Source organism: Xenopus tropicalis, chromosome 6 (genome assembly GCF_000004195.4).
Source record: "Xenopus tropicalis strain Nigerian chromosome 6, UCB_Xtro_10.0, whole genome shotgun sequence".
NCBI classification, from domain to species: Eukaryota; Metazoa; Chordata; class Amphibia; order Anura; family Pipidae; genus Xenopus; species Xenopus tropicalis.
Window position 1 is genome coordinate 120,511,477 of NC_030682.2, and position 18,933 is coordinate 120,530,409.

General features: G+C 37.6%; 1 protein-coding gene across 9 annotated transcripts in view; it reads right to left on the reverse strand.

The window, feature by feature from the left end:
- eya1 (EYA transcriptional coactivator and phosphatase 1) overlaps positions 1-18,933 on the reverse strand; it is a 72,225-nt gene that overhangs the window by 27,172 nt on the left and 26,120 nt on the right. For all 9 annotated transcript variants that reach the window (XM_018095140.2, XM_018095141.2, XM_018095138.2 and 6 more), the window contains 4 exons: positions 12,403-12,485; positions 11,727-11,913; positions 7,522-7,664; positions 6,161-6,244 (listed from right to left, as the gene is read on the reverse strand). In XM_018095140.2, the coding sequence (XP_017950629.1) occupies positions 6,161-6,244; positions 7,522-7,664; positions 11,727-11,913; positions 12,403-12,485 (497 nt within the window). The remainder of the gene's footprint in view (positions 1-6,160; positions 6,245-7,521; positions 7,665-11,726; positions 11,914-12,402; positions 12,486-18,933) is intronic.

The following is an 18,933-nucleotide window of genomic DNA, read 5'->3' on the forward strand; positions in this document are numbered from 1 at the left end:
ATTCAAGTTTTTTTTTACCATAATTCAAATATTGGGATTTTTAGCTCAAAAACATTCAAATCTTGGAAAAAAATTGACTTTGAACATAAATCACCCCCTTAGTGCTTTTGTACCTGCCTCTGGGGCATATGTAAATAAAATCCTTTGACTCCTTCATTTTCTGAGTTGTCCTGTAACCTTCAACCAAATTTCCCTGTAATTTTTTGGTCATGTACACAAAAATGATTTTGTGCTCATTTTCAAAAGAATGATGTACAGCAAGGTGAATGGGTATGAATAAGTACTAAATTGTGTTTTTCCCTTATGAATATAGGCAAATAACTTGGAGCAAGGCATAATATTAATGTACCCTAGGGAAAGGCACAACAATGTACACTTTGGGGCAAGAATTCATATAACAAGAGAAAGCAGTAAATCATGTGCTGTGTTGTGTGTGTGCCTTTATGCCTCTGTAAAACAAAAATAACATAATACATATGTATGTTACAGAAAAATAAATGATTGTAGTGCTTTAAAAGATACTTTGCTGTAGAGAAGAAAATCATGGCAATAACTGCATCCCATTAGGGTCATATATTCTGCCTCTTATTTTACTATTGTCTGAAGGAACCTATAATTCAGGTAACATCAAGATCAATGTGCATAGACGCACTCGCTCTCTCTGCACAACAGTAGCAATTACCACTAATTTGAAGATTGCTGGTGCATTAGGCAAAATAAGTACTGTCTAATGAGATAAGGGAGTCCTCCGGCCATCTCCACCCCCCTTTTAGCAACAGCAGCACGCATGATTATTGGGCGGATAATTGACCTTTTGTCCTATTCATTCCAGAGCTTCAGACAACCATTATCTAAGAAAGTATTTAGAGATGCCCCACCTGTGCTTCTAGAAACAGGCAAATGATTAACAAGTTGTAGATGGATACCGATCACAAAGCCATGCAGAAAAAAACCTGCACAGAATTATTCCAAATACTAAATGCAAGAAAATGACAAATAGCAAAACAAATATCAATTTTACACAGTGTTTAGAAAAATGTGAAGGTTTTTATTTATAATACTGAGAAAGTGACGCCCATGAAATGGCTATTAAGGAAACCATACAATAACAGGCATTAGCTTTATAATTGGCTTAGCTTGGTCTTTACACTTAAGGAAGGTGACTAAAAACTCCTTCTTTATTTTAGAGACATATGGTTAGCAGCACATTAGCCTTTGGTTCTCACCCTTCCCCCTTCTGTACTTTGCCATATGCCACTAAAAGTTTTGTTTCAGCACTTTCATTGGGTGCAGAGCAGCATTTAGCTACATCTCACCTCGGCTGAACGACAACTTATTTCTATCACTCAGCTTCTGCCTCTATGTGTCTATAAATATAGAAGAGGTATGCTGGGGATTTGCTATTAAAATACACTGAGCTCTCGAGGAAGATCAAGGTAAAAAGTCTTAATATTGCTGCAAGACCCCAGCAATACCCCATTATACTGCTGAGATGGGCTTCAGTTATCCGGATTGTTTAGCTGCTAATCTGTATGCATTATTTTTAACTATTCTGGATCCACTCTTGTCAATAAAGCTTGCTGCAAGTGAGATATACTTTGGGCGCTGGGATTGAGCCCCTGGTTCAGTCTATCAGACCACATATTAACCTGAAACATGCTTGGATAGCAAGATTGTTCAAATCTGATCATTGGCTAGCAAACCAATCATTTCTTATAATAATGGAATGATATATCCCATAAAATTCATTGAGAGAATAGATTATGCTCTCACAGGCGTATTCTGGTTTTATAGAACGATGATGGTCTAATTCATGCATGGGTTTCCATAATTTAAAAAAAATCTGGGCCATCACTACATAAAACTGTCATATATTACAATATTACCAAACAATATAGCCTTATAGCCATGTGCTAGTCATATGCTTAAATATCTGTCTGTTTGCAGAGCAGAGCTTTTCTTGATATGGCCATCTACGTGCTGGGCCAAATTGGGCTGATATGATTGTTTGTCCCGTGGGCCAATGATCAGGTCAGGCCTATCAGGAGAGGACTGCATAAAGGCACAAATGGGTTCCTCAGGCAACAGTATTTTTAAACCTACCTGGTAGATATCTGCATGATTTTCATCCAGATATCTGTCAGGAAGGCCATCAGAAAGGATCCAGCAGAACAGCTGCTGATTTGGTCTGAAGGGGCTGCAGGTGTATTGACAGTTTCAGTCTTACATAGAAAATGCATCATTGTGCTGTAGGGATGCACCAAATCTACTTTTGAACCAAATTAGGGTAAGGAAATGGGGAAAAATCTCCATAAATGTTATGATTCCCTTAATCATATGACCTAATGTCAAGTGATATTAAGGGTTAGGGTTTGGTTCAGCTAAACAGAATTCAGGATTCGGTGCATCCCCTGATGAAAGGGAAATGTTTTCAGAGAAAAGGGATAACTAACTCAAGCACATAGCATGTGCTATGCACAACAGGTGGTGAGTGCCTAGAATAGATTACTAGAAAAGTGGTAGGAGAAGCAGCAGGAAGGGAATTCAAGAAAGCCAGATAACAGTCACCGGGACCTGCTCAGCAATGAAGAACAGCCAAGGCAGACTCTTCCCTTCTAATCTGAGTTAAAAGGTGGAAGAAAATATATTCAAATCATATTATTAAGGGGAAAATACTATAATACTATTATGGTAAAACATATCACTTTTTTTTACATCAGCTCATTCAGCTGAGTTTATGTAGAAAAAGTGAATAAACACTGTCTGGACTTTCAATAAATGTATTTTACAGACATCCTTGACATCCCAACACTCCTTAGGCTCACATTTTAATGCAACCCCTACCTCGCTTTGCTTCTTTGTGAAGTGATGGATTCTGAAGTCCCCCTTTCCATAATGGATTGTGCACAGATTTTTTGGAAAGCAGAGGGACTTCAAGTCCCAGAATCCTTAACATCACAAAGGAAAAGGATGTGGAAGGGGTTGCATTATACTGTAGACTTGGGGGACTCATCCCCTCAAACTAGGGATTCACCGAATCCAGGATTCAGTTCGGGAATCAGCCAAGATTCAGTCTTTTTCAGCTGTATTCAGCTGAATCAATGCTCCTGGCCGAACACTCCTTAACCCTTCTGTATCCTAATTTACATATGTAAATTAGGAATCTGATTTGGTTCGGTATTTGGCCGAATCCTTTACGAAGGATTTGGGGTTTGGCAGAATCCAAAAATAGTGGATTCGGTACATCCCTACTTCAAGCAGAGACAGGCTATCATGGTGGAATTAAATTAATAATCTTGGAATTAATATTTATTTCTGGAAGCTCAGAAAGAGTTTATAGTCAGTATAACTAAACAAGCTCATGTCAAAAGGAGGGTATAGTTACCCTTTAATTGGAGCTAGCACAGCGGTCTTGATATTTGCTGGTTTGTGTTATGGAATGAAAAACCTGTACAAATTCGTAAAAAAATCAGGATGGTAACAAGCAAATCTCAAGGTAAACTGGTGTTCGTGTAATTACCTTAATTAGGAACTATCATGAAAACAAAAATTTTATATGCACTTTATTAAAAGCCTAAGGGGCATCTTTATCAAAATTCAAATGATATTTAAAAAAAAGCACCAAAAACCACACAAATTGGTCATGATTTTCTTGCGATTTTGTACCTATTAAATTAATATTAAACTGAATATATATGATGGGATTAAAAAAAAGTGACTTGCATAAGTGTCCATAATATAAGACTGGCCCCAACACAATGCTTGTGTGTCGAGACAGAGACAGATTGCTTAGATGGGCATAGCAAAGATTAAGTTGATTCTCTCACAAATGGTGACATTTTTAAATATTTCTTTTTTCCAGGAAATGATGCTTAGTTTATATTTTTGATATTGCGAGAGTTCCATTTCATTATCCATGATAAAAAAATGTATCAATAGTATGGTTGCAAATTCTGCCCTACTGAAAGCAGTTAATGCAGAGAAGTTATTCTATATACTAAGCTGAAATAAAATGATCACTGGACGTGAGGCTATGCTATTGCACCGGGCGAAAGTATTCATACAAACCTATAAATAACATAAATACACAGTGTGGCGAGCACACCAGCAATCTCAGCGTTGTTAGCAGCCCCAAAGACTAACAAACTGCCCTAACGTTTATTAAAAACCCTCTTGAAAATCCAAAGGGTGTTCAAAGCTCCCTGTTACATCCATAAATAAATATTATGTTCTTCCGAGCAGTTTGTAAAAACCCAAGCTAAATATTTATATTGAAAATTGAACTTATAAAATGAAAACTTACAAACATTAAGAATGTAAATGTAACTACAGAGAGATATTGCACACAACATTTAGAATGATTTAGTAAAATAAACACATTTTTGTCTGCAATATAAAATGTTAGAGAATTATATTTTTGTACTGTTATTTCTGGCAAAATTGTTGCTTTTTCTCTAGTATAAAGAGGGTACTTATTTTGATGGTTAAAAGTAGAGCAGGGATAGTGGAAATCTTTTTTTGGATTGAAAAGTACCGTTGGCATATCCAATAGGGAATTCCATGGAAGAAATGTCATCTCTACATTTATAGAATATTTGACATTCTGTTACAATTTTGGAAGACTTACATTTTTATTTTAGGTGAATGCTAACCCCTCCCATAACAATCAGTTGTCAATTCCAGTACTGCCCCTACCGAGCCAAAGTTCTCCAAAAATCAAATGGTTAAATTATTACTTGGCTATAAATGCATGTGCCAGGTTTTTCAAACAAGAAAATTTGAACAAAAATACAACATCTTCATGGCACATCACCACATAACACCCCACATAACTAACTGCAAAACTGCTGACTACATTTGCTGCTTCAACGCTATGAAAAATTGCTGAGAAAATATACCAAAGTGATATGAAACCAACTGTAATATAATTCCTCTCTTTGTGGCCAAAGGCTCCTGAAAAGCTTGTTTTTTTAACATAACATACAACATTCTACATATTACATATTCTTTGCTATCTAGAATGATGCCATAAACCAGCATTATATATATAATATACTTCAAATCTGACTTTAATAGTGAGTTTATGACAACTGGTCTCCATTATAATACCCCAAAAACACCTTTGTGTCTCTTGTAAGCTCAGTGAGGCTATTTCCAGCCTCACTGACTAGCAGAAGGAAGGGAAGGAAGGACAAAGGTCCTGCAAAATGCAAGCCTGAAAGACCCTCAATGACCTTCCAGACATAGCAGTCATGAGGTGACTGGCCTAAAATGCACTTCAGGGTAAGTGTACACAGGCTGCAAAACTTGCTCTGAGAGGGGAGAGCAAAGGCAATCATACAAGCACTTACAAAAAGATTAAGCACAATAAAGTAGGCTTGCACTGGGATACATTATGCCAGATATATTTACAGTTGTTGTCATTCATTGTTATATAATGCATAAGAGCTCAACAGCTGAATTTGTAAATTAAGCAAGGAATTACATTTTTAATTGAAAGAATATGCACAATGAATACAAACCCTATTACATTGGCTCATGTTAAACACATGTGGATATCGCCCCTTTAACTTGCCCACACTATGGGTTCCTGCTCACATTTTGAAAGATAAGTGAATATAAATGCTCCTGTAGATGCACTTTTAGGGAGTGTTGTTCAAGGACAATATTATTTAGATTTAGTGATTTTAAAGAAATATATTAATACCCAAACTCCAGTCTTGAAGGGAATGCTCCATGCAAATGCATGGCATGAAAACATTATCTCTATAACAAAAAGGCTTCATACACAATCAAATATGGGCCATATTTATTAAAAGAGGACTGCTCACCACAGTTTACCAGAGGAGAACTCAAATTTCTAAACAGAGATTGGAGGAGTTGTCCTTTGGTGACCTGTCCTTTCACCTCTTGATAAATTTGCCCGTATATTCTTAACTTCACTTGCAATTCACAGACCTTAATCAATAAACATTACAAAATCTTCCAGTCCCTTTTTGCCTCTCTCACTGTGCTTTGAGGAGTCATGGGAATCTGAACATTTTTGGCAGGGAAGGAGAGCACTGACATGAGTGTAATGTTTTGGAACCCTATGGAATGTTACTCAATTGAGACTAAGGCCCAGAATTCCGAAAACACAGTCTTAACGCCATGCACTTACCCTTCCATATCTGTTAGCATAAGATCCTGTCAACAACGAGTGAAAAACAATGATTGTCTCATCCAGATCCCATATGAAAACTCTCTGTGAACACAATGCAAATGGACAGTGACATTAGTATGCATGGCAAGGCAAGAACTCCCATGACCATTACATACATGAATGCATATAAAATCACTTTAATTTTAAGAAAGGCCCCCTCCCAACATCCATGCTTCAGATATTTCAAAACTACAGCATTCCTCCAACAGTTGAGCAGATGGAGGCTTTTTCTGGTGTTGTACAGTAGTTCTCAAATGGAAATGATCAGCGCACAGTGGGTTCCACCAAGCTTCACAATTGGACAGTTGTTGGTTTTGACAAAACAAATCTATTGAATTGTCTTTCTGTGCAGTAGTTCTGCAACATTTGGAGAGATGAAGGTAGCCTATACCTGAATTGTTTGAAACTTCTCTATATATACAGTTATGCAGATTGTTTCTGACTATGAAAAGCCATCAACAAATGTCAGAAACAGGAAAACATTAAATAGGAAACCTGCAAACTGGAAAAAGAACGTAAGCGAGTAATGTGTACCCCAGTTGCTTGTTTAAGTATGGGGGCATCGATATTAAATTGTTTTCCAAAGGGCTAGTACCCTGACCTGCAACTAGGGCAACCAATAACCGATACAAGAGACTAATTTGATAATTTAGATTTTATAGCTATTTGAATAGGAAATTTCCATTTCAAGTGGTAGTTGAGCAGCAGACATGGGATATGTTCCCCGGGTTATTAGGCCTAGTAACAACCCAATGGCTGCTTATGTCATTTTATTTACAAATCATGACTTATTTGTGTGACTATCTTGCAGAATGAATTGGAGCTGCCCAGATGATTGTATCAATGGACTACAATCATACACTCAAACCTGCACGTGATCATGCACTTGACACTTTGTCTATTTTTTCTATGGCAAATGCCTCAGCCAAGGCAGTCAATATAGCAGCTATCTATGAATAAAATACCAACACACAAAGATAGAATGTCTTCTGTACACAATACCTTATTTCTTCATATATAACTGATTAAGAGAACATACATTTGTATTTTAAATGTAAAGTTTAGTTATTCAGTGAAAAGCACAATGCTTTAAAAATACTTCAATGCCTGAAGAAGTGCAAGTTATTTATAGCACTTTTTAGGACTGACTGTCTTATAAGGCTGTTTTGAAATGCAAGAAAAAAAATCCTGATTAATTACACTGTGATTGAAATCTTTTATTTATGAAAGTGCAACCAGTTCTAATCATTTTTTAATGGCATCTCACATTGTTACAAACATTGTGTTTATGTAAAGTATCACGTTGCTTTATGACATACTTCAAGGTCAGAATCTGGAGGTGGGGAAGGGTTGTTGTTTCTCCTGCCTCGCCCCCGTGACTTTCCATCCGAACTGCGCCGCAATCGATCTGAATCTGAATCTTTAATAGGCGTTGATGGACTGTGGATAGTGCTGTATTCGGCTAAAAAAAAAGGAGGAAAACAATCAGTTGCTTATTTAGAATGCTCTGAATGGCATTTCTTTACTAGTATATTGGGGATATATTACTCAGCATTTATATTGCAGTCACATTGGAGCCAGTTTAAAATAGATGTGTAAATACACATGGCATCTCAAAAGAAACCACTTTGGTGTATTGCTCATCTATTCCCAAAAGTTTCTATTTCATGCAGAAGAGTATATTACAGAACTCACTGTTTATCATCTATCAATATTTATGAATGACTTCTTACTTCTGCTCTCTACTTCTCCTGCTGCTACTCCTGCCCTATGCTCCTGCTGCTACGCCTGCCCTATGCTCCTGCTGCTACGCCTGCCCTATGCTCCTGCTGCTACGCCTGCCCTATGCTCCTGCTGCTACGCCTGCCCTATGCTCCTGCTGCTACTCCTGCCCTATGCTCCTGCTGCTACTCCTGCCCTATGCCCCTGCTGCTACTCCTGCCCTATGCTCCTGCTGCTACTCCTGCCCTATGCTCCTGCTGCTACTCCTGCCCTATGCTCCTGCTGCTACTCCTGCCCTATGCTCCTGCTGCTACTCCTGCCCTATGCTCCTGCTGCTACTCCTGCCCTATGCTCCTGCTGCTACTCCTGCCCTATGCTCCTGCTGCTACTCCTGCCCTATGCTCCTGCTGCTACTCCTGCCCTATGCCCCTGCTGCTACTCCTGCCCTATGCCCCTGCTGCTACTCCTGCCCTATGCCCCTGCTGCTACTCCTGCCCTATGCTCCTGCTGCTACTCCTGCCCTATGCTCCTGCTGCTACTCCTGCCCTATGCTCCTGCTGCTACTCCTGCCCTATGTTCCTGCTGCTACTTCTGCCCTATGCTCCTGCTGCTACTCCTGCCCTATGCTCCTGCTGCTACTCCTGCTTCTAAAACAGTATAGCTATAAATGAATTGCTAATAAGCCATGGAAAATGAGCATTCAGCAAGTAACCCCCATATGTAATAAAAGGCATTCATTTTGCCCAGGAGCAGTAACCAATAGCAACCAAAAAGAGTTTTGCTTTTAAACAGGTGACCAGTAAATGCTACCTGCTGATGGCTTACTATCGGTTACTGCTCCTAGGAAAACTTAGTGCCTTTTATTATTTATTATTATTATTATTATAATATTATTATTATTATAACCCCCTAAAGGTGGAAAACTGTATGCTTAATATTACTTAAAATACAATACTAATACATTTACTTTATCAACTTCCTATATAAAACTGTGATTACACTTAGGGGCACATTTACTATGGGTCGAATCCGAGTCCGAATGGAAAAAATTCGGATTGGAAACGAACGTTTTGCGACTTTTTCGTATTTTTTGCGATTTTTTCGGCGCCTTTACGACTTTTCGGAAATTATCGCGAGTTTTTCGTAGCCATTCCGAAAGTTGCGCTTTTTTCGTAGCGTTAAAACTTAAAAGGCGCGACGTTTTGCGCAAGTTTTAACACTACGAAAAAATCGCAACTTTTTGCGCAAGTTTTAATGCTCCGAAAAAATCGCAACTTTCGGAATGGCTACGAAAAACTCGCGTTTTTCCGCAAAAATCGTATTGGTAACGAAAAAGTCGCGATAATTTTCCGAAAAAATCGCAAAATACCGATCATTACGAAAAAAACGCAATCGGACGCATTCGGCCCGTTCGTGAGTACGTAAATGGGCCCCTTAATGTGCATATTTATAAAAATGATTTATTTTAATTGAATACTGCCCCTTTAAAAAGCACCTGTGGCTATACTAATCACAAACACAGGGAGCAGCCTTCCCCAGCAGACATGCACGCTGCTCTCCCCACCATAACATACGTTTTGCTTTAAGCTCTTTAAAACTGGAATGAGAAAACTTTCATGCCACAAGAGTCGTGTTTCATAGACAGGCTTGTGACTACTTATTATGGAATGTACAGTTTTTCACAGCCAACTGTACCACAAGCATCCAGTGTGTTCAAGAAATGCTTCTTGCAAACATAGCCAGCAGCAAGCAAATAGGTTTTATCACAAATGGAAATGTCCATAAAAGATGTATAAAGCGGAGTATGGCATGCCTGGTTTGCTCAGTACTTTGCTACCCATATTAGGTTCATTTCTCCTAACAAAAGACATAAAGCCACTAAAGCACAAGCACAAGTTTATCCCAATATATCCACCTCACATTATTCTAGCTGCAGTGGAATAGACAAAGCTAGTTACCGATTGCTGCTGATGGGTTACTGCATTTTTTTTTATAATGAAACCTTCCCAGTTTTTAAATGTCACACTAAAAAGGGTTGCAGTGAGTCTAAGGAAACAATTTTGTGACTGCACTTTGGCTAATAGGCTTGCACAGGATTCCCCTGTGACCCAATACTTGGCCCAAGGGTCAGAGCTGTATTTGGGTCTGGTACCACCCTAGGCACCGGACCTAATCACGGCCACTAGCTAGTGGAAGTGAGATCAGAGGCACAACTGCATGGAATGTCACCTCCGCTATGTATGACCTCACTTCCTCTACGTGTGACATCACTTCCATTGCAATGTTCCTGATGGCCCCTTTACCCCTCTGCTCTGCCACTGGATTTACACAGGTAGGTTCTGGCGGTTGCTGGGGAATTTTACATTTTTTTTAAGAAAAAAAAATTATTTATTATATAGACATCCCATGGCCTCAAACTAGGCATGGGTGCCTATATCTAAATATGTTTTTTTAGGCTATTTTGTATTAACCGTAAGTGCTCCACATACAGCGGAAAGCCACATATCACAAAACTGCCATTCTTATGTAACTTAGGTGCCACTGGATTTACACAGGTAGGTTCTGGCAGTTGCTGGGGATTTTTTTTTTTTTTTTTCAAAACAAAAAAAATTTATTATATAGGCATCCTATATCTAAATATAGCAAGTTTTATAGGCTATTTTGTATTAACTGTACGTGCTCCACATACAGCGGAAAGACACATATCACAAAACTTCCATTTTTATGTAACAACTTCCAAACCATAAAAAGCAGCTATCAGCCAAGCTCCGAGTCATTAGGGAAAGCAGAGCTGCCAGTATCACGGTGTAGGGTGAGGGGAACTGAAAAGCAGGTCTGTTCCTCATGACTTGAAGTCAGGTGTTAACTTGCTTTTACAAGCTCCGTTTCCTGAAAAATGACAGATCTTTGCAGGCTAAAGGAAAAACTTTCATGTGTGCCTTGAAAGCAAGTGCTGCAGCTGAAAATGGATCCATGCTGAGTGCATAAACAACTGATGTCTACTTTTTGCACCCACTGATATGGATAACAATCAGGTTATATCTGATCTTATATCATCTGATGTTGTAAAGAACTCTCCAGTAAACACAAATCACAGGGCTGCATTGATTTCTGGGTAAATGCATTTAAACTGCACTGATCCTTGTTCATTCCTGCTGCATGTGTTTTTAATATGGGCCCCACTGATTTAGGTTATGCGGTAAGCCTAGCTAACATATGACATGTTCTATCTGGAGAACAGGAACCTGTCACATAATACAAGAAAATTACACCCGCTGACCTGCCTCACTGCTTTAAGGGCTTGTTAAATCATGTATTTGCAGAACACTAGTGAAAGGACAGACGTTATCTATTTTTGGAAAGGTATTCAGCAGTGCCTTCCCTCCTTTGTTTGTCTGATAAGCCGATAAATGCATAAATATAATGGTGGCAAAGCTAACATGGATTAGCAGCAAACACAAAAACCCAGAGCTAGGAAAACATTATTTCATGGCAGTGTTTCCCCTACTCATCCCTATACCTTATTTAAAATTACCTTGCTGGGTCAGTAAAGCTAGTAAGACCTAATACCTTTGCACGTCAATAGGCTACTACTGAAATTACCATTACATATTTTTATTACAAGGTATCAATCCAAGGATGTCAAAGAGGTTTGTTAAGCATTCCTACTCCCTTCCAGCTTCCAGGGACTTGCTGAATCGGAATAACAGTTTTTTTTATATACCTGTTAAGTGTAGTGCTCAACGCTTACATAACAAAAATAGAGCAATACCTTACACCACAGATAGAAATGTGATGTTACCTGTGGAGTGATCTGTAACAGCTTGGCTGGTGATGCCGGACGGGGGCTCCTGTAGCTGGTATGTTGCAGTAGTTGAGGGAGTAGTCGGGCTGGTGTTACTGCTTGTCATGTAATGTGAAGGATACGGTGAACTGTTATAATATTGTGCATACTGGCCCTGGCCAAAGCTGGGATAAGATGGATATTCCTACCGCACAAAAAGCAAAATATAGTGTTTTTATGAAACATATTGCTACTTTATAGAAGAGATTCCAAGACATAACTGCAAACACATGTTAACCATTCAGCATCTTTTCCTGAACATCTTACTCCACATGGAAAACATTGGCCGGCTTGATGGTGCATATAAATAGATAACTGCTCCAGATTTCAAGGCTTATTTATACCACAAATGTATGATACGATGCTTACATGCATTTACGATTGGGATAGAAGCAGATATGCCAGACACATGGTACCTCCTAAGTGAATTATAGAAACATTTATCTCAAGCTCATCTGTCACTGACAGAATTAAATGTGTTTGGGTTTCTAAGACAGCATGCAGAAACACTTAGATGTTGGAAGAGCAATATCCAGCTCAAGGCCGAGAGGATGAGATGAACACATGAATACATAGAAGAAAGAACAGAGTATGTTTGCAAAAGAAGAAACAGTCCTGTTTCTTTGACATTTACCTGCTGGGAACTATTAAATCCAGTTGAATTTGTGAGTGAATTACTTCCTGCATAGATTCCTGATGCTGTGGTAAAACTGCTCCCTGAAATGAAAGGAGAACATGCCTCAAATTACTGAAATGTGTATGTGTAGACCTCCCAGACAGCAACATCAAGAGGTTCTGTGTGTACTTCAGAGCTCAAAACATATCTGACAGAAAATAATGGCTCCACTTGGTTCCTTTAAAGAATCTACATATAAAATGCATAATAGAGGGATACATATTGATTTATATTCACTCCTTCTGAAGACATTTTCACAAATGCTTTGAGATGGCCTATACATAGAATAATGAAGCCTACCTTGGTACCCAGCAACCTCTACATGTCATAAAGATTATTGGACAGAGATTCACACACACTTTCATTTATGGCTGGCATTATTGACAATTGACCTGTGGGGTGCATTCTGATGTTCAAGGATACTTAAGGGTTCAAATTGGATTATTCTGGGTTGTCAATCCACCGCCCCTTTTAAGGTCAATATTTGTATTAAACCTGTTAAAACTGTTTCTTATTATTCTGTATGCATTGGCCATGCATGCCTTATTTGTCATTCAAAACTGGAATATTTTGTTGATCTTTGCTCCAATGGCACAATGAAGTTTAAGGTTTGAGAACAATTAAATGGGGATCTCATGTTATATCTAGATGTAGCTTATATTTTCACTATGACAAGCATATATCATTATAAATATTTCAACATGCTGAAAAAAATGAAGCCCTGAGAAACGCTTCATTAATTTTATTGTGTCACAACTTCAACATCAAATAACCAACATTTTTATAAAGAAATCTCCTGAATATTTGTTTACAACGTGTTAAAAAATAGTAAAAATGTCACACACACATATATATATATATATATATATATATAGAAAATAATCATCTGTGGCCAGCACACCCTTCAATGTTTCATCAAAAAATTTTTTATTGCAGATATATTGTTAAAACCAACGTTTCGGTCCTTGTTAGGACCTTTCTCAAGGATCCTAACAAGGACCGAAACGTTGGTTTTAACAATATATCTGCAATAAAAATTTTTTTGATGAAACATTGAAGGGTGTGCTGGCCACAGATGATTATTTTCTATGCATACATAATTTTGGCTAAGCACCCCGCAGAATATTGAGCCTTGGAGTGCGGACACCATTTGGATTGAAATATATATATATATATATATATATATATTGTGACACTTGAACCTACAGGGGGATCTGGTTCAGTGTCTTAGGGCCGCTTCCCACAGTCTTTTAGGGTAAACATAGCAGTCACAGAGGTTGCTCTCTTAAAGGCAAGTGCCAGCAGTTTATTTTGTTACAAAACTTCAGTAACAAACACAAAATAAGAAACAGGAAAATAAACCCTTGCACCAGAGCGCTGGCTAAATACAATTGGCAGCCTAACTACAGTTGGGTGGCTTTTCCAACTCCAACTTAATAGAAGCAAACAAAATCAGAAATCATAAGTACCTTTCCCATGCAGCGCAGCTCCTGCTACCTGTGTAGTGGGGAAGAGAGTCTCCCTCCCCCCACTGGAGTCTTTTTAAAAGGCTCTCAGCTGCAGCAATCACCTTGCTGCTAAGGTCTGTATTAAAGGGCTGGGTTTGTGATTAATTATTCCATGTTCCAGGGTACCAACTATGCAAAACCCTGGGAGAAACATATCGTCCATCTACAACTAACCCAGCCATTTTATTACAATATATATATATGCACAGTAATATAAAATGGGAGTGAACTGTTGGAATATGCAATAGACAGAATTCCTATACCTGGGAATGCCCATTCACAACCCTTTTTGCCCCAAACTTAACACATAACAGTAAAGCCTACTGTTCCACAATTCAGAGATATCATGAAAATATAAGGGCTAATTACTAGTGATGAGCAAATCTGTCCCATTTGGCTTCACCGGAAAATTTGCAAATCTTTTAAATGATTTGCGAAACGGCAAAAAATCTGCGAAATGGCGAAAATATTACGCATCATTTTTTTAAGTGGGCGACAATGGTGAAACGCGGAAATTTGACGCAAATCCATGCCTGCCAAATTATTTCACCTATCACTACTAATTACCCTGTGATTAAAACCACCAATTAAATCCATGAAAAGTTTCTCTTTTAGCACAACATTCACATTTTGTAAGATGTAGGAATGATTTTGGATTACTAACACAAGTTAACACAAATCATCTAAAAACAAGATGCAATTGACTTGTCACAAATATTTTAAACCAGTATTACCAGTATTAATACATTTTACATAGTAACTCTCAAAACAAATCTATAGCCTCTAGTCTAATGTAAATACTACTTATATCAAGTATAAGAGCTTTTAGCATTGTTAAAATAATTAGTTGTCATTCGTTGGTGTTAAGTAAGCAAAACATCTGCACATTAGATTATCCGGGATTCCTAAGAGTGCATAAAATGTTGGCTTGGATTCCTAATTGCTACAAGAATGTAACAAGTAAAAAGAAAATCCCATTTTATCGTACAATCAACTATGTATCTGCTAACCCATGAAGTAGATTAATACATTTCTGGCATTCAGTTTTATACAACGGCAGGATGAGCAATCTGTTAGAGGAAGGAATGAGAATTGATCCTTGGCTGTTGGCAGCAGAGGTGCATGATTTGTAACAATGGCATCTTCCCAAAACAAACTCAAGCTAGAGTAATGAGATAAAGCAAAATACAGACACCGCCTAAAGACTTAAAATGGGATTCAGAAACAATCTGCATAATACAGTAATGACTTTTTAAGAGAAGCCAACTGTGTATAGGTCAGAAACAAGTTCCTGACAAACCAGATTACAAGCTGTCAATAAACTTAAATCTATCTTTAGTTTTTACATTTCCCAACTGGTAAAAAAAACCAAAAAGTGCAGAATTTAAAAGTTCAACTATGTGCAATTTAGCTGCCAACATTACAGCAATCATTTACTCACCATTAACTGCTAGAGATCTCTAACCTAGGGATCTCTAGTTATTGCTGAATATATATAGGTCAACAGCTTCAAACAATTTGAGAATATCACAGTGGTTTATTTGCAATTCATATCACCAGTTGTTTAATAGTCTCTTTGGTGAATCCTATTATAATGATGACATCAACACGGCTGCCACTTTCAATGGCTTGCTTATTGCAAACTTCTAGAATATTGATCAGCAGAAGTAATGAAGGCATTGACCCTCTATTACATGTTAGTAAAATGGTTTTAAAATGGAATGCACGGTTACGGGGACCAAGTCAAACTTCAAGTCAGAGGTTTTTTGAACCACCCACCATCAAAGGAATTGGTTACTAACACAACCTGCAGGAAAAGGTGATGTACTGTGTTAACCAGTCAAAAATGTTTACAGGGTAACCCTTTTGAAATAAAAAATAACAAAAGTGGTATAAAGGTGATATCTTTATCGGCTACCTAAGATAACCATAGCAAGCTTTCAGAACATTTTAGTTGCTTTTTCAAGCTAAAATGTTCTGAAAGCTTGCTATGATTATCTTGTTTATCTTTGTTATTTTTTAACACAACCTGCAATCAGATAGTTCACTTTTATTACTGAACTGCAATAGAAAGTGTAGGAAAGCAATAGTTAGTTAGAGAGAACTAGGCAACTCCTATAAGAAAATGCTATTCCTATTTATGTATTAATTAAACAAGTTTATATCTAGGTTCTCGTAGCCTATACTTTTATAAAATTGCATATTGATGTGTTATAAAAATCTCTAATGGCTTAATGTAACAGCTGCATGCATATAGATCTCATACAAGACAGAGACTTTGGGACATAAATGGCATGAAATATGTTTCTCCATACAATTAAAAATATACAGTATATATATATATTTCCCTAGTGAACAAAATGCTATCTTGCATGAATAAAAAAGTCTTACTTTTAGGGCAGTATTCCTTTGATTGAGTGTTTCTAATTATTTAGATGTGTCCCTTTATTTCATAAATATCCAAACATGATGTAAAATATTACCATGCCATGACATTACTTCTTATGGTAAACATTTATCTGATTGTCTTTTTAAGGAGATTGTTTTTTTCAGTTCTCACAACACTTCTTGTTTTGGCTTGGAAGTGGCAAGATATTGCACTTTCAATTTTGTGGAGATACCAGCAGGGTGCATAAAAATCTACATAATGGTCAAAGAACTAGAGGACAACCCTATCACTTAAACATGGCATTATGTCCTGTGCCAAAAGTAGGAAGGAGAAGTATTACATACATCTACTGAGATCAAAAAGTGGCACTCTTGCAGGTACTGACATGCAGAAGTTACATTTGCTCCAATAAAACCAATGCAGCATAAGAGGAGATATAACTTTAATAGCTTTGAAGGTGGTTCAGCTGTAGGAGTAAGAGGCTGTAAGAGGAAGTCTGGCAGTCTGTTCTGAATCTTACTCTCCGGGAGAATACAGACAGCCTATGCGTCCCAAAACAACCCACATGGTTGGTAGGATGGGAACTTTCTGATGTTCCTAATTCGGATGCACAAAGGACATGGAATGTTTACTTTTCTGGGGCTGAGCTAAACTGAGATAACTGCTAATTTTATATTGGGGCAGTACAAATATTTTCCTAGCTACATGAGGCCACTTTCTTTAAGACCACACCAATGCAGCCTAAAGCTAGATGTACATGGGCTGACTTTGGTAATTTTATAGGGCTTTGCGACAATTGTGTACCCAACTGGTGCTTTAGCTTCACATGATACAGTAAATGTAGTTTTTCATATTAGGCAGATGAGCCTCTTTGAAATTAATGTTGATATCACAGCTCTTTTGGACAGGGCCATGTTTACCTCTTGAACCGGTTGTACATTTGCAATGTCTGTATTTTCTATGTATACACCCAATTATTGCACAGCGCTGCAGAACACATGGCACATATAAATATGTATTGATTATAATAATAATACTAATAATAACAATACTACTGCTACTAATAATAATAATTAAAACACTATAATCTTTTTGTAACTGTTAATACAGAGCATAAGCCACATTATGCTGCTTGGATCCCACAGATGATTTGGAAAGTTGCTGGGAAGATTCAGCTAGAAGTCAAAGCAACTGTCACTCTCCTGACTCTTGTATATGGGATGCAATTTCTCATGCTTTGGGAAATATCTTTCTGCATTCAGCAGAAATCCCTCAGTCATTCAAAGTCTTGTAGTACTGTCTATCTCCCCAAAAAGACAAATATGCATAAGCAAGCCAGTCTATTGTAAGAAGCACATCTAGGTAGGCCTACAGCATTATACTGCAAACATCTATGCCAATTAAATAATCTTTCACTAAACTGGTTGAAGTCAAATGTGCCATGCGTGTACCATGTGACATACAGTTACATTTCTCTAGTTGCAAGTGAGCCATGGTGGGGTATTTGACAGCTATGCTTAGTATGGCATTCATATAAAAAGGCAGGACTTATATGATCATTAAATGTCACGATCTGGATAATTATCAAAGCTTGACCATGTTTTTGACCAAAGTGAATTCTTTCAGTATTTGGCATTGATTACTTTCATAAGTAAGGTTTGAGCCAGGCATATTTGTTCCCTTGCTTATCATTCAGTGTGTGAAATAGCAGTGCCAAGGATTCAGGTTAATGATTTGCACCATACAACCTATTAACAGCAGACTATGGGTCGGGCGCAAGAATTAAGTGTATGGGCCCTAATGGGTGCAAATGTATCTGCCTCCTGCCTATACAATCCAAAACCTGATAACCTTAAACTCTATAAGCAAATTTTTCCCAATCTTGGAAATTCTAAAATGCATTTAAGTGCCACAGCATACCTACACCAGGTGATTCTGACATCAAATATACAGTGTTAGTAGATACTGCTGTAGGAAAATGTTTTCTGTTAATGAATTCTATTTTGTGATGCAGCAGTTAATAAAGCAATGGCAAAAACCAATGACACTTTCTTTTATCACTTTTTCACATTAGAATTTAAAGTTAAGTAAATTTGCAATTCATGCAAAATCTAAGTTCATTTCATCTAATTCAACTCGATTTACTTGTAAAAACAAATTAGACATTTGCAGCAAATGATGGATGTTGCATGGTTTTACATTCATTCTAATGTATTTCTTGCCTACGCTTTAACTTAATATTCACTGCTCGGCTGTTGAGTTTGCTCCTTTTAAATACAATAAACCTTGACATTAGTTTTCTACAAAATACTTTTTTTTGCATTTTTGGGGAATGTTTCTTTACTTCTAGCATCTTACTGACGGGTTAAAACATAGGTCGCACATTGAGATCTTGAACAGAAGTTCATTTGCTTTCTAATCAGCCTCCTTGCCATGGGCTATGTCTATCATCAGTGTACAATATATGTGGCAGAAGTTAGTGCAATCCTCTGGGGGAAAGTCTATGAAGGCCAGATGGACTCTTTAATCCCAGATCTTTTCCCCTCTTACATTTGCTGCCGTTCAGCTCTGCTTTTAAAATGTCTTTCTCAG